Genomic DNA, 15,981 nt, shown 5'->3' on the forward strand with positions numbered 1-15,981 from the left:
GGGCAAGCTATGCGAAATATTATGAAATTGATAGTGCGCTCAAACATGTGTTCACCTAAAAAAATGCGGTGTTGTCAGAAACCACAACCCTAGAATGACACATGTACCAAAGTAAACGACGTATATATGAGTATAATGAAAAATATCAATTCAAAAATAATCATATTGTCGGTGAGTACGTGCGTTGTTACCAAGGGTTTGTCTATTAACCACTTTGTACATTTAATGGTCTTTTATTCTCGCTAAAAGCGTATGAACAAGTCGAATAGCTAGGCCATAAAAATACTCGTATTGTCCAAATATAATATCATTCTGGCATTGCATATGGCCAACAAAACATGACCATGTGAATTAATATGAACACAATAAATATATATTGAATCATTCATATTAACAACGTTGTCGCATAAAGCCTGAATGTCAACCCTTGCACTTTGGACGAACACGCACGATGTATACATGAACAACTTTATGAACGTCAGCAGCAAAAGAGCTTTTCTTGCCATTAATGTAGCGTCAACTGGTCATGAGTGACATTCAATGTCTCTCTTATTGGCCATGTTATACTAGACAATCGCCAAAATAGTGTGCTGGTTATCAATTAACAGGCAATCAACGTCCTTCTAATGTCAAACGGGTATTCAACTACAGGAAACGATGTCAAACAGTTCTCGCAAAATATTCATACTTATCGGAACACAGTCTTGTAAGGCAGGTGTCCAGTTCCCGTCCGATCCGCAGTTCACTGTTTTGGTTGTATTGGGGTGGCCGCTGAGTGACGGAGGTTGCCACCAGTACCCCGCGGCACACGTAAGTGTAACGTTTGTGTTATGATCCACCGCTTGAGTATCAAAATGCCAGTTGCTCCTCTGGGTGCGTGTGGTGTTGAGGGCAGGGCAAGCTATGCGAAATATTATGAAATTGATAGTGCGCTCAAACATGTGTTTACCTAAAAAAAATGCAGTGTTGTCAGAAACCACGACCCTAGAGTGACACAGGTACCAAAGTAAACGACGTATATATGAGTATAATGAAAAATATCAATTCAAAAATAATCATATTGTCGGTGAGTACGTCCGTTGTTACCAATGGTTTGTCTATTAACCACTTTGTTCATTTAATGGTCTTTTGTTCTCGCTAAAAGCGTATGAACAAGTCGAACAGCTAGGCCATAAAAATACTCGTATTGTCCAACTATAATATCATTCTGGCATTGCATATGGCCAACAAAACATGGCCATGTTAATTAATATGAACACAATAAATATATATTGAATTATTCATATTAACAACGTTGTCGCATAAAGCCTGAATGACAACCCTTTCACTTTAGACGAACACCCACAATGTATACATGAACAACTTTATGAACGTCAGCAGCAAAAGCGCTATTATTGCACTTAATGTAGCGTCATCTTGTCATGAGTTACATTCAATGTCTCTCTAATTGGCCATTTAATACTAAACAATCGCCAAAATAGTGTGCTGGTTATCAATTAACAGGCAATCAACGTCCTTCTAATGTCAAACGGGTGTTCAACTACAGGAAACGATGTCAAACAGTTCTCGCAAAATATTCATACTTATCGGAACACAGTCTCCAAAGGCAGGTGTCCAGTTCCCGTCCGATCCGCAGTTCACTGTTTTGGTTGTATTGGGGTGGCCGCTGAGAGACGGAGGTTGCCACCAGTACCCCGCGGCACACGTAAGTGTCACGTTTGTGTTATGATCCACCGCTTGAGTATCAAAATGCCAGTTGCTCCTCTGGGTGCGTGTGGTGTTGAGGGCAGGGCAAGCTATGCGAAATATTATGAAATTGATAGTGCGCTCAAACATGTGTTCACCTAAAAAATGTGGTGTTGTCAGAAACCACGAAACCTAGAGTGACACATGTACCAAAGTAAATGACGTATATATGAGTATAATGAAAAATATCAATTCAAAAATAATCGTATTGTCGGTGAGTACGTCCGTTGTTACCGATGGTTTGTCTATTTACTTCTTTGTACATTAAATGGTCTTTTGTTCTTGCTAAAAGCGGATGAACGTGTCGAATAGCTAAGCCATAAAAATACTCGTATTGTCCAAATATAATATCATTCTGGCATTCCATATGGCCAATTAAACATGACCATGTGAATTAATATGATCACAATAAATATATATTGAATAAATATATATTGAATCATTCATATTAACAACGTTGTCGCATAAAGCCTGAATGTCAACCCTTGCACTTTGGACGAACACGCACAATGTATACATGAACAACTTTATAAACGTCAGCAGCAAAAGCGCTATTCTTGCACTTAATGTAGCGTCATTTGGTCATGAGTTACATACAATGTATCTCTTATTGGCCATGTAATACTAGACAATCGCATGAATAGTATGCTGGTTATCAATTAACAGGCAATCAACGTCCTTCTAATGTCAAACGGATGTTCAACTACATGAAACAATGTCAAACAGTTCTCGCAAAATATTCATACTTATCGGAACACAGTCTTTAAGGGCAGGTGTCCAGTTCCCGTCCGATCCGCAGTTCACTGTGTTGGTTGTATTGGGGTGGCCGCTGAGTGACGGAGGTTGCCACCAGTACCCCGCGGCACACGTTAGTGTCACGTTTGTGTTATGACCCACCGCTTGAGTATCAAAGTGCCAGTTGCTCGTCTGTGTGCGTGTGTTGTTGAGGGCAGGGCAAGCTATGCGAAATATTATGAAATTGATAGTGCGCTCAAACATGTGTTCACCTAAAAAATGTGGTGTTGTCAGAAACCACGAAACCTAGAGTGACACATATACCAAAGTAAATGACGTATATATGAGTATAATGAAAAAAATCAATTCAAAAATAATCGTATTGTCGGTGAGTACGTCCGTTGTTACCAATGGTTTGTCTATTTACTACTTTGTACATTAAATGGTCTTTTGTTCTTGCTAAAAGCGGATGAACGTGTCGAATAGCTAAGCCATAAAAATACTCGTATTGTCCAAATATAATATCATTCTGGCATTGCATATGGCCAATAAAACATGACCATGTGAATTAATATGATCACAATAAATATATATTGAATAAATATATATTGAATCATTCATATTAACAACGTTGTCGCATAAAGCCTGAATGTCAACCCTTGCACTTTGGACGAACACCCACAATGTATACATGAACAACTTTATGAACGTCAGCAGCAAAAGCGCTATTCTTGCACTTAATGTAGCGTCATCTGGTCATGAATTACATTCAATGTCTCTCTTATTGGCCATGTAATACCAGACAATCGCCATAATAGTATGCTGGTTATCAATTAACAGGCAATCAACGTCCTTCTAATGTCAAACGGATGTTCAATTACATGAAACAATGTCAAACAGTCCTCGAAAAATATTCATACTTATCGAAACACAGTCTTTAAGGGCAGGTGTCCAGTTCCCATCCGATCCGCAGTTCACTGTGTTGGTTGTATTGGGGTGGCCGCTGAGTGACGGAGGTTGCCACCAGTACCCCGCGGCACACGTTAGTGTCACGTTTGTGTTATGACCCACCGCTTGAGTATCAAAGTGCCAGTTGCTCGTCTGTGTGCGTGTTTTGTTGAGGGCAGGGCAAGCTATGCGAAATATTACGAAATTGATAGTGCGCTCAAACATGTGTTCTCCTAAATAATGCGGAGTTGTAAGAAACCATGAAACCTAGAGTGACACATGTACCAAAGTAAATGACGTATATATGAGTATAATGAAAACAATCAATTCAAAAATAGTCATACTGTCGGTGAGTACGTGCGTTGATACCATTGGTTTGTCTATTAACCACTTTGTACAGTTAATGGTATTTTCTATTCGCTAAAAGCGGATGAACGAGCCGAATAACTAGGCTATAAAAATGCTCGTATTGTCCCAAAATATCAGCATTCTGGCCATGCATATGGCCAATAAAACATGATCATGTGAATTAACATGAACACAATAAATTTATATTGAATTATGCATATTAGCACGTTGTCGCATAAAGCCTGAATGTCAACCCTTGCACTTTGGACGAACACGCACGATGTATACATGAACAACTTTATGAACGTTAGCAGCAAAAGAGCTATTCTTGCCCTTAATGTAGCGTCAACTGGTCATGAGTGACATTCAATGTCTCTTATTGGCCATGTAATACTAGACAATCGCCAAAATAGTGTGCTGGTTATCAATTAACAGGCAATCAACGTCCTTCTAATGTCAAACGGGTGTTCAACTACAGGAAACGATGTCAAACAGTTGTCGCAAAATATTCATACTTATCGGAACACAGTCTCCAAAGGCAGGTGTCCAGTTCCCGTCCGATCCGCAGTTCACTGTTTTGGTTGTATTGGGGTGGCCGCTGAGTGACGGAGGTTGCCACCAGTACCCCGCGGCACACGTAAGTGTCACGTTTGTGTTATGATCCACCGCTTGAGTATCTAAATGCCAGTTGCTCGTCTGGGTGCGTGTGGTGTTGAGGGCAGGGCAAGCTATGCGAAATATTATGAAATTGATAGTGCGCTCAAACATGTGTTCACCTAAAAAAATGCGGTGTTGTCAGAAACCACGACCCTAGAATGACACATGTACCAAGGCAAACGACGTATATATGAGTATAATGAAAAATATCAATTCAAAAATAATCATATTGTCGGTGAGTACGTGCGTTTTTAAAAAGGGTTTGTCTATTAACCACTTTGTACATTTAATGGTCTTTTGTTCTCGCTAAAAGCGTATGAACAAGTCGAATAGCTAGGCCATAAAAATACTCGTATTGTCCAAATATAAAATCATTCGGGCATTGCATATGGCCAACAAAACATGACCATGTGAAATAATATGAACACAATAAATATATATTGAATCATTCATATTAACAACGTTGTCGCATAAAGCCTGAATGTCAACCCTTGCACTTTGGACGAACACGCACGATGTATACATGAACAACTTTATGAACGTCAGCAGCAAAAGAGCTATTCTTGAACTTAATGTAGCGTCATCTGGTCATGAGTGACATTCAATGTCTCTCTTATTGGCCATGTTATACTAGACAATCGCCAAAATAGTGTGCTGGTTATCAATTAACAGGCAATCAACGTCCTTCTAATGTCAAAAGGGTGTTCAACTACAGGAAACGATGTCAAACAGTTCTCGCAAAATATTCATACTTATCGGAACACAGTCTTTTAAGGCAGGTGTCCAGTTCCCATCCGATCCGCAGTTCACTGTTTTGGTTTTATTGGGGTGGCCGCTGAGTGACGGAGGTTGCCACCAGTACCCCGCGGCACACGTAAGTGTCACGTTTGTGTTATGATACACCGCTTGAGTATCAAAATGCCAGTTGCTCCTCTGGGTGCGTGTGGTGTTGAGGGCAGGGCAAGCTATGCGAAATATTATGAAATTGATAGTGCGCTCAAACATGTGTTCACCTAAAACATGCGGTGTTGTCAGAAACCACGAAACCTAGAGTGACACATGTACCAAAGTAAATGACGTATATATGAGTATAATGAAAAATATCAATTCAAAAATAATCGTATTGTCGGTGAGTACGTCCGTTGTTACCAATGGTTTGTCTATTAACTACTTTGTACATTAAATGGTCTTTTGTTCTCGCTAAAAGCGGATGAACGAGTCGAATAGCTAGGCCATAAAAATACTCGTATTGTCCAAATATAATATCATTCTGGCATTGCATATGGCCAATAAAACATGACCATGTGAATTAATATGAACACAATAAATATATATTGAATCATGCATATTAACAACGTTGTCGCAAAAAGCCTGAATGTCAACTCTTGCACTTTGGACGAACACGCACAATGTATACATGAACAACTTTATAAACGTCAGCAGCAAAAGCGCTATTCTTGCACTTAATGTAGCGTCATTTGGTCATGAGTTACATTCAATGTCTCTCTTATTGGCCATGTATTACTAGACAATCGCCAAAATAGTATGCTGGTTATCAATTAACAGGCAATCAACGTCCTTCTAATGTCAAACGGGTGTTCAACTACAGGAAACGATGTCAAACAGTTCTCGCAAACTATTCATACTTATCGGAACACAGTCTCCAAGGGCAGGTGTCCAGTTCCCGTCCGATCCGCAGTTCACTGTTTTGGTTGTATTGGGGTGGCCGCTGAGTGAAGGAGGTTGCCACCAGTACCCCGCGGCACACGTAAGTGTCACGTTTGTGTTATGATCCACCGCTTGAGTATCAAAATGCCAGTTGCTCCTCTGGGTGCGTGTGGTGTTGAGGGCAGGGCAAGCTATGCGAAATATTATGAAATTGATAGTGCGCTCAAACATGTGTTCATCTAAAAATGCGGTGTTGTCAGAAACCACGAAACCTAGAGTGACACATGTACCAAAGTAAATGACGTATATATGAGTATAATGAAAAATATCAATTAAAAAATAATCGTATTGTGGGTGAGTACGTCCGTTGTTACCAATTGTTTTTCTATTAACTACTTTGTACATTTAATGGTCTTTTGTTCTCGCTAAAAGCGGATGAACGAGTCGAATAGCTAGGCCATAAAAATACTCGTATTGTCCAAATATAATATCATTCTGGCATTGCATATGGCCAATAAAACATGACCATGTGAATTAATATGAACACAATAAATATATTTTGAATCATTCATATTAACAACGTTGTCGCATAAAGCCTGAATGTCAACCCTTGCACTTTGGACGAACACCCACAATGTATACATGAACAACTTTATGGACGTCAGCAGCAAAAGCGCTATTCTTGCACTTAATGTAGCGTCATCTGGTCATGAATTACATTCAATGTCTCTCTTATTGGCCATGTAATACCAGACAATCGCCATAATAGTATGCTGGTTATCAATTAACAGGCAATCAACGTCCTTCTAATGTCAAACGGATGTTCAATTACATGAAACAATGTCAAACAGTTCTCGAAAAATATTCATACTTATCGAAACACAGTCTTTAAGGGCAGGTGTCCAGTTCCCATCCGATCCGCAGTTCACTGTGTTGGTTGTATTGGGGTGGCCGCTGAGTGACGGAGGTTGCCACCAGTACCCCGCGGCACACGTTAGTGTCACGTTTGTGTTATGACCCACCGCTTGAGTATCAAAGTGCCAGTTGCTCGTCTGTGTGCGTGTTTTGTTGAGGGCAGGGCAAGCTATGCGAAATATTACGAAATTGATAGTGCGCTCAAACATGTGTTCTCCTAAATAATGCGGAGTTGTAAGAAACCATGAAACCTAGAGTGACACATGTACCAAAGTAAATGACGTATATATGAGTATAATGAAAACAATCAATTCAAAAATAGTCATACTGTCGGTGAGTACGTGCGTTGTTACCATTGGTTTGTCTATTAACCACTTTGTACATTAAATGGTATTTTCTATTCGCTAAAAGCGGATGAACGAGCCGAATAACTAGGCTATAAAAATACTCGTATTGTCCCAAAATATCAGCATTCTGGCCATGCATATGGCCATTAAAACATGATCATGTGAATTAACATGAACACAATAAATTTATATTGAATTATGCATATTAGCACGTTGTCGAATAAAGCCTGAATGTCAACCCTTGCACTTTGGACGAACACGCACGATGTATACATGAACAACTTTATGAACGTTAGCAGCAAAAGAGCTATTCTTGCCCTTAATGTAGCGTCAACTGGTCATGAGTGACATTCAATGTCTCTTATTGGCCATGTAATACTAGACAATCGCCAAAATAGTGTGCTGGTTATCAATTAACAGGCAATCAACGTCCTTCTAATGTCAAACGGGTGTTCAACTACAGGAAACGATGTCAAACAGTTGTCGCAAAATATTCATACTTATCGGAACACAGTCTCCAAAGGCAGGTGTCCAGTTCCCGTCCGATCCGCAGTTCACTGTTTTGGTTGTATTGGGGTGGCCGCTGAGTGACGGAGGTTGCCACCAGTACCCCGCGGCACACGTTAGTGTCACGTTTGTGTTATGATCCACCGCTTGAGTATCAAAATGCCAGTTGCTCGTCTGGGTGCGTGTGGTGTTGAGGGCAGGGCAAGCTATGCGAAATATTATGAAATTGATAGTGCGCTCAAACATGTGTTCACCTAAAAAAATGCGGTGTTGTCAGAAACCACGACCCTAGAATGACACATGTACCAAGGTAAACGACGTATATTTGAGTATAATGAAAAATATCAATTCAAAAATAATCATATTGTCGGTGAGTACGTGCGTTTTTAAAAAGGGTTTGTCTATTAACCACTTTCTACATTTAATGGTCTTTTGTTCTCGCTAAAAGCGTATGAACAAGTCGAATAGCTAGGCCATAAAAATACTCGTATTGTCCAAATATAATATCATTCTGGCATTGCATATGGCCAACAAAACATGACCATGTGAATTAATATGAACACAATAAATATATATTGAATCATTCATATTAACAACGTTGTCGCATAAAGCCTGAATGTCAACCCTTGCACTTTGGACGAACACGCACGATGTATACATGAACAACTTTATGAACGTCAGCAGCAAAAGAGCTATTCTTGAACTTAATGTAGCGTCATCTGGTCATGAGTGACATTCAATGTCTCTCTTATTGGCCATGTTATACTAGACAATCGCCAAAATAGTGTGCTGGTTATCAATTAACAGGCAATAAACGTCCTTCTAATGTCAAAAGGGTGTTCAACTACAGGAAACGATGTCAAACAGTTCTCGCAAAATATTCATACTTATCGGAACACAGTCTTTTAAGGCAGGTGTCCAGTTCCCGTCCGATCCGCAGTTCACTGTTTTGGTTGTATTGGGGTGGCCGCTGAGTGACGGAGGTTGCCACCAGTACCCCGCGGCACACGTAAGTGTCACGTTTGTGTTATGATCCACCGCTTGAGTATCAAAATGCCAGTTGCTCCTCTGAGTGCGTGTGGTGTTGAGGGCAGGGCAAGCTATGCGAAATATTATGAAATTGATAGTGCGCTCAAACATGTGTTCACCTAAAAAATGCGGTGTTGTCAGAAACCACGAAACCTAGAGTGACACATGTACCAAAGTAAATGATGTATATATGAGTATAATGAAAAATATCAATTCAAAAATAATCGTATTGTCGGTGAGTACGTCCGTTGTTACCAATGGTTTGTCTATTAACTACTTTGTACATTAAATGGTCTTTTGTTCTCGCTAAAAGCGAATGAATGAGTCGAATAGCTAGGCCATATAAATACTCGTATTGTCTAAATATAATATCATTCTGGCATTGCATATGGCCAATAAAACATGACCATGCGAATTAATATGATCACAATAAATATATATTGAATCATTCATATTAAAAACGTTGTCGAATAAAGCCTGAATGTCAACCCTTGCACTTTGGACGAACACGCACGATGTATACATGAACAACTTTATGAACGTTAGCAGCAAAAGAGCTATTCTTGCCCTTAATGTAGCGTCAACTGGTCATGAGTGACATTCAATGTCTCTCTTATTGGCCATGTAATACTAGACAATCGCCAAAATAGTGTGCTGGTAATCAATTAACAGGCAATCAACGTCCTTCTAATGTCAAACGGGTGTTCAACTACAGGAAACGATGTCAAACAGTTCTCGCAAAATATTCATACTTATCGGAACACAGTCTCCAAGGGCAGGTGTCCAGTTCCCGTCCGATCCGCAGTTCACTGTTTTGGTTGTATTGGGGTGGCCGCTGAGTGACGGAGGTTGCCACCAGTACCCCGCGGCACACGTAAGTGTCACGTTTGTGCTATGATCCACCGCTTGAGTATCAAAATGCCAGTTGCTCCTCTGGGTGCTTATGGTGTTGAGGGCAGGGCAAGCTATGCGAAATATTATGAAATTGATAGTGCGCTCAAACATGTGTCACCTAAAAAATGCGGAGTTCTCAGAAACCACGAAACCTAGAGTGACACATGTACCAAAGTAAATGACGTATATATGAGTATAATGAAAAATATCAATTCAAATATAATCGTATTGTCGGTGAGTACGTCCGTTGTTACCAATGGTTTGTCTATTAACTACTTTGTACATTAAATGGTCTTTGTTCTCGCTAAAAGCGGATGAACGATTCGAATAGCTAGGCCATAAAAATACTCGTATTGTCCAAATATAATATCATTCTGGCATTGCATATGGCCAATAAAACATGACCATGTGAATTAATATGAACACAATAAATATATATTGAATCATTCATATTAACAACGTTGTCGCATAAAGCCTGAATGTCAACCCTTGCACTTTGGACGAACACGCACGATGTATACATGAACAACTTTATGAACGTTAGCAGCAAAAGAGCTATTCTTGCCCTTAATGTAGCGTCAACTGGTCATGAGTGACATTCAATGTCTCTCTTATTGGCCATGTAATACTAGACAATCGCCAAAATAGTGTGCTGGTTATCAATTAACAGGCAATCAACGTCCTTCTAATGTCAAACGGGTGTTCAACTACAGGAAACGATGTCAAACAGTTCTCGCAAAATATTCATACTTATCGGAACACAGTCTCCAAAGGGCAGGTGTCCAGTTCCCGTCCGATCCGCAGTTCACTGTTTGGTTGTATTGGGGTGGCCGCTGAGTGACGGAGGTTGCCACCAGTACCCCGCGGCACACGTTAAGTGTCACGTTTGTGTTATGATCCCACCGCTTGAGTATCAAAAGTGCCAGTTGCTCGTCTGGGTGCGTGTGGTGTTGAGGGCAGGGCAAGCTATGCGAAATATTATGAAATTGATAGTGCGCTCAAACATGTGTTCACCTAAATAATGCGGAGTTGTAAGAAACCATGAAACCTAGAGTGACACATGTACCAAAGTAAATAACGTATATATGAGTATAATGAAAACAATCAATTCAAAAATAGTCATACTGTCGGTGAGTACGTGCGTTGTTACCATTGGTTTGTCTATTAACCACTTTGTACATTTAATGGTATTTTCTATTCGCTAAAAGCGGATGAACGAGCCGAATAACTAGGCTATAAAAATACTCGTATTGTCTCAAAATATCAGCATTCTGGCCATGCATATGGCCAATAAAACATGACCATGTGAATTAACATGAACACAATAAATTTATATTGAATTATGCATATTAGCAACGTTGTCGAATAAAGCCTGAATGTCAACTCCTTGCACTTTGGACGAACACGCACGATGTATACATGAACAACTTTATGAACGTTAGCAGCAAAAGAGCTATTCTTGCCCTTAATGTAGCGTCAACTGGTCATGAGTGACAATCAATGTCTCTCTTATTGGCCATGTAATACTAGACAATCGCCAAAATAGTGTGCTGGTTATCAATTAACAGGCAATCAACGTCCTTCTAATGTCAAACGGGTGTTCAACTACAGGAAACGATGTCAAACAGTTCTCGCAAAATATTCATACTTATCGGAACACAGTCTCCAAAGGCAGGTGTCCAGTTCCCGTCCGATCCGCAGTTCACTGTTTTGGTTGTATTGGGGTGGCCGCTGAGTGACGGAGGTTGCCACCAGTACCCCGCGGCACACGTAAGTGTCACGTTTGTGTTATGATCCACCGCTTGAGTATCAAAATGCCAGTTGCTCGTCTGGGTGCGTGTGGTGTTGAGGGCAGGGCAAGCTATGCGAAATATTATGAAATTGATAGTGCGCTCAAACATGTGTTCACCTAAAAAAATGCGGTGTTGTCAGAAACCACGAAACCTAGAGTGACACATGTACCAAAGTAAACTGACGTATATATGAGTATAATGAAAAATATCAATTCAAAAATAATCATATTGTCGGTGAGTACGTGCGTTGTTACCAATGGTTTGTCTATTAACCACTTTGTACATTTAATGGTCTTTTATTCTCGCTAAAAGCGAATGAACAAGTCGAATAGCTAGGCCACAATAATACTCGTATTGTCCAAATATAATATCATTCTGGCATTGCATATGGCCAACAAAACATGACCATGTGAATTAATATGAACACAATAAATATATATTGAATCATTCATATTAACAACGTTGTCGCATAAAGCCTGAATGTCAACCCTTGCACTTTGGACGAACACGCACGATGTATACATGAACAACTTTATGAACGTCAGCAGCAAAAGAGCTATTCTTGCCATTAATGTAGCGTCAACTGGTCATGAGTGACATTCAATGTCTCTCTTATTGGCCATGTTATACTAGACAATCGCCAAAATAGTGTGCTGGTAATCAATTAACAGGCAATCAACGTCCTTCTAATGTCAAACGGGTGTTCAACTACAGGAAACGATGTCAAACAGTTCTCGCAAAATATTCATACTTATCGGAACACAGTCTCCAAGGGCAGGTGTCCAGTTCCCGTCCGATCCGCAGTTCACTGTTTTGGTTGTATTGGGGTGGCCGCTGAGTGACGGAGGTTGCCACCAGTACCCCGCGGCACACGTAAGTGTCACGTTTGTGTTATGATCCACCACTTGAGTATCAAAATGCCAGTTGCTCGTCTGGGTGCGTGTGGTGTTGAGGGCAGGGCAAGCTATGCGAAATATTATGAAATTGATAGTGCGCTCAAACATGTGTTCACCTAAAAAAATGCGGTGTTGTCAGAAACCAGGACCCTAGAATGACACATGTACCAAAGTAAACGACGTATATATGAGTATAATGAAAAATATCAATTCAAAAATAATCATATTGTCGGTGAGTACGTGCGTTTTTACCAAGGGTTTGTCTATTAACCACTTTGTACATTTAATGGTCTTTTGTTCTCGCTAAAAGCGTATGAACAAGTCGAATAGCTAGGCCATAAAAATACTCGTATTGTCCAAATATAATATCATTCTGGCATTGCATATGGCCAACAAACCATGACCATGTGAATTAATATGAACACAATAAATATATAGTGAATCATTCATATTAACAACGTTGTCGCATAAAGCCTGAATGTCAGCCCTTGCACTTTGGACGAACACGCACGATGTATACATGAACAACTTTATGAACGTCAGCAGCAAAAAGAGCTATTCTTGCCATTAATGTAGCGTTATCTGGTCATGAATTACATTCAATGTCTCTCTTATTGGCCATGTTATACTAGACAATCGCCATAATAGTATGCTGGTTATCAATTAACAGGCAATCAACGTACTTCTAATGTCAAACGGGTGTTCAACTACATGAAACGATGTCAAACAGTTCTCGCAAAATATTCATACTTATCGGAACACAGTCTCCAAGGGCAGGTGTCCAGTTCCCGTCCGATCCGCAGTTCACTGTTTTGGTTGTATTGGGGTGGCCGCTGAGTGACGGAGGTTGCCACCAGTACCCCGCGGCACACGTAAGTGTCACGTTTGTGTTATGATCCACCGCTTGAGTATCAAAATGCCAGTTGCTCCTCTGGGTGCGTGTGGTGTTGAGGGCAGGGCAAGCTATGCGAAATATTATAGTATTGATAGTGCGCTCAAACATGTGTTCACCTAAAAAATGCGGTGTTGTCAGAAACCACGAAACCTAGAGTGACACATTTACCAAAGTAAATGACGTATATATGAGTATAATGAAAAATATCAATTCAAAAATAATCGTATTGTCGGTGAGTACGTCCGTTGTTACCAATGGTTTGTCTATTAACTACTTTGTACATTAAATGGTCTTTTGTTCTTGCTAAAAGCGGATGAACGAGTCGAATAGCTAGGCCATAAAAATACTCGTATTGTCCATATATAATATCATTCTGGCATTGCATATGGCCAATAAAACATGACCATGTGAATTAATATGAACACAATAAATATATATTGAATCCTTCATATTAACAACGTTGTCGCATAAAGCCTGAATGTCAACCCTTGCACTTTGGACGAACACCCACAATGTATACATGAACAACTTTATGAACGTCAGCAGCAAAAGCGCTATTCTTGCACTTAATGTAGCGTCATCTGGCAATGAATTACATTCAATGTCTCTCTTATTGGCCATGTAATACCAGACAATCGCCGTAATAGTATGCTGGTTATCAATTAACAGGCAATCAACGTCCTTCTAATGTCAAACGGATGTTCAACTACATGGAACAATGTCAAACAGTTCTCGCAAAATATTCATACTTATCGAAACACAGTCTTTAAGGGAAGGTGTCCAGTTCCCGTCCGATCCGCAGTTCACTGTGTTGGTTGTATTGGGGTGGCCGCTGAGTGACGAAGGTTGCCACCAGAACCCCGCGGCACACGTTAGTGTCACGTTTGTGTTATGACCCACCTCTTGAGTATCAAAGTGCCAGTTGCTCGTCTGTGTGCGTGTGTTGTTGAGGGCAGGGCAAGCTATGCGAAATATTACGAAATTGATAGTGCGCTCAAACATGTGTTCACCTAAATAATGCGGAGTTGTAAGAAACCATGAAACCTAGAGTGACACATGTACCAAAGTAAATAACGTTTATATGAGTATAATGAAAACAATCAATTCAAAAATAGTCATACTGTCGGTGAGTACGTGCGTTGTTACCATTGGTTTGTCTATTAACCACTTTGTACATTTAATGGTATTTTCTATTCGCTAAAAGCGGATGAACGAGCCGAATAACTAGGCTATAAAAAAACTCGTATTGTCTCAAAATATCAGCATTCTGGCCATGCATATGGCCAATAAAACATGACCATGTGAATTAACATGAACACAATAAATTTATATTGAATTATGCATATTAGCAACGTTGTCGAATAAAGCCTGAATGTCAACCCTAGCACTTTAGACGAACACCCGCAATGTATTAATGAACAACTTTATGAACGTCAGCAGCAAAAGCGCTATTATTGCACTTAATGTAGCGTCATCTGGTCATGAGATACATTCAATGTCTCTCTTATTGGCCATGTAATACTATACAATCGCCAAAATAATTGTGCTGGTTATCAATTAACAGGCAATCAACGTCCTTCTAATGTCAAACGGGTGTTCAACTACAGGAAACGATGTCAAACAGTTCTCGCGAAATATTCATACTTATCGGAACACAGTCTCCAAGGGCAGGTGTCCAGTTCCCGTCCGATCCGCAGTTCACTGTTTTGGTTGTATTGGGGTGGCCGCTGAGTGACGGAGGTTGCCACCTGTACCCCGCGGCACACGTAAGTGTCACGTTTGTGTTATGATCCACCGCTTGAGTATCAAAATGCCAGTTGCTCCTCTGGGTGCGTGTGGTGTTGAGGGCAGGGCAAGCTATGCGAAATATTATGACATTGATAGTGCGCTCAAACATGTGTTCACCTAAAAAATGCGGTGTTGTCAGAAACCACGAAACCTAGAGTGACACATGTACCAAAGTAAATGACGTATATATGAGTATAATGAAAAATATCAATTCAAAAATAATCGTATTGTCGGTGAGTACGTCCGTTGTTACCAATGGTTTGTCTATTAACTACTTTGTACATTAAATGGTCTTTGTTCTCGCTAAAAGCGGATGAACGATTCGAATAGCTAGGCCATAAAAATACTCGTATTGTCCAAATATAATATCATTCTGGCACTGCATATGGCCAATAAAACATGACCATGTGAATTAATATGAACACAATAAATATATATTGAATCATTCATATTAACAACGTTGTCGCATAAAGCCTGAATGTCAACCCTTGCACTTTGGACGAACACCCACAATGTATACATGAACAACTTTATGAACGTCAGCAGCAAAAGCGCTATTCTTGCACTTAATGTAGCGTCATCTGGTCATGAATTACATTCAATGTCTTTCTTATTGGCCATGTAATACCAGACAATCGCCATAATAGTATGCTGGTTATCAATTAACAGGCAATCAACGTCCTTCTAATGTCAAACGGATGTTCAACTACATGAAACAATGTCAAACAGTTCTCGCAAAATATTCATACTTATCGGAACACAGTCTTTAAGGGCAGGTGTCCAGTTCCCGTCCGATCCGCAGTTCACTGTGTTGG

At 40.1% G+C, this 15,981-nt stretch overlaps 1 protein-coding gene across 1 annotated transcript in view; it reads right to left on the bottom strand.

The window, feature by feature from the left end:
- The window catches only part of LOC127853909 (sushi, von Willebrand factor type A, EGF and pentraxin domain-containing protein 1-like), a 28,625-nt gene extending 22,673 nt beyond the window's left edge, over positions 1-5,952 (bottom strand). Inside the window, exons 1-3 of the mRNA XM_052388711.1 lie at positions 5,928-5,952; positions 5,187-5,399; positions 4,293-4,505 (exon numbers count right to left, since the gene is read on the bottom strand). Of these exons, the coding sequence (XP_052244671.1) occupies positions 4,293-4,505; positions 5,187-5,399; positions 5,928-5,952 (451 nt within the window). The remainder of the gene's footprint in view (positions 1-4,292; positions 4,506-5,186; positions 5,400-5,927) is intronic.
- Between the last annotated feature and the right edge of the window lie 10,029 nt (positions 5,953-15,981).

Source organism: Dreissena polymorpha, chromosome 12 (assembly GCF_020536995.1).
Source record: "Dreissena polymorpha isolate Duluth1 chromosome 12, UMN_Dpol_1.0, whole genome shotgun sequence".
NCBI lineage: Eukaryota > Metazoa > Mollusca > Bivalvia > Myida > Dreissenidae > Dreissena > Dreissena polymorpha.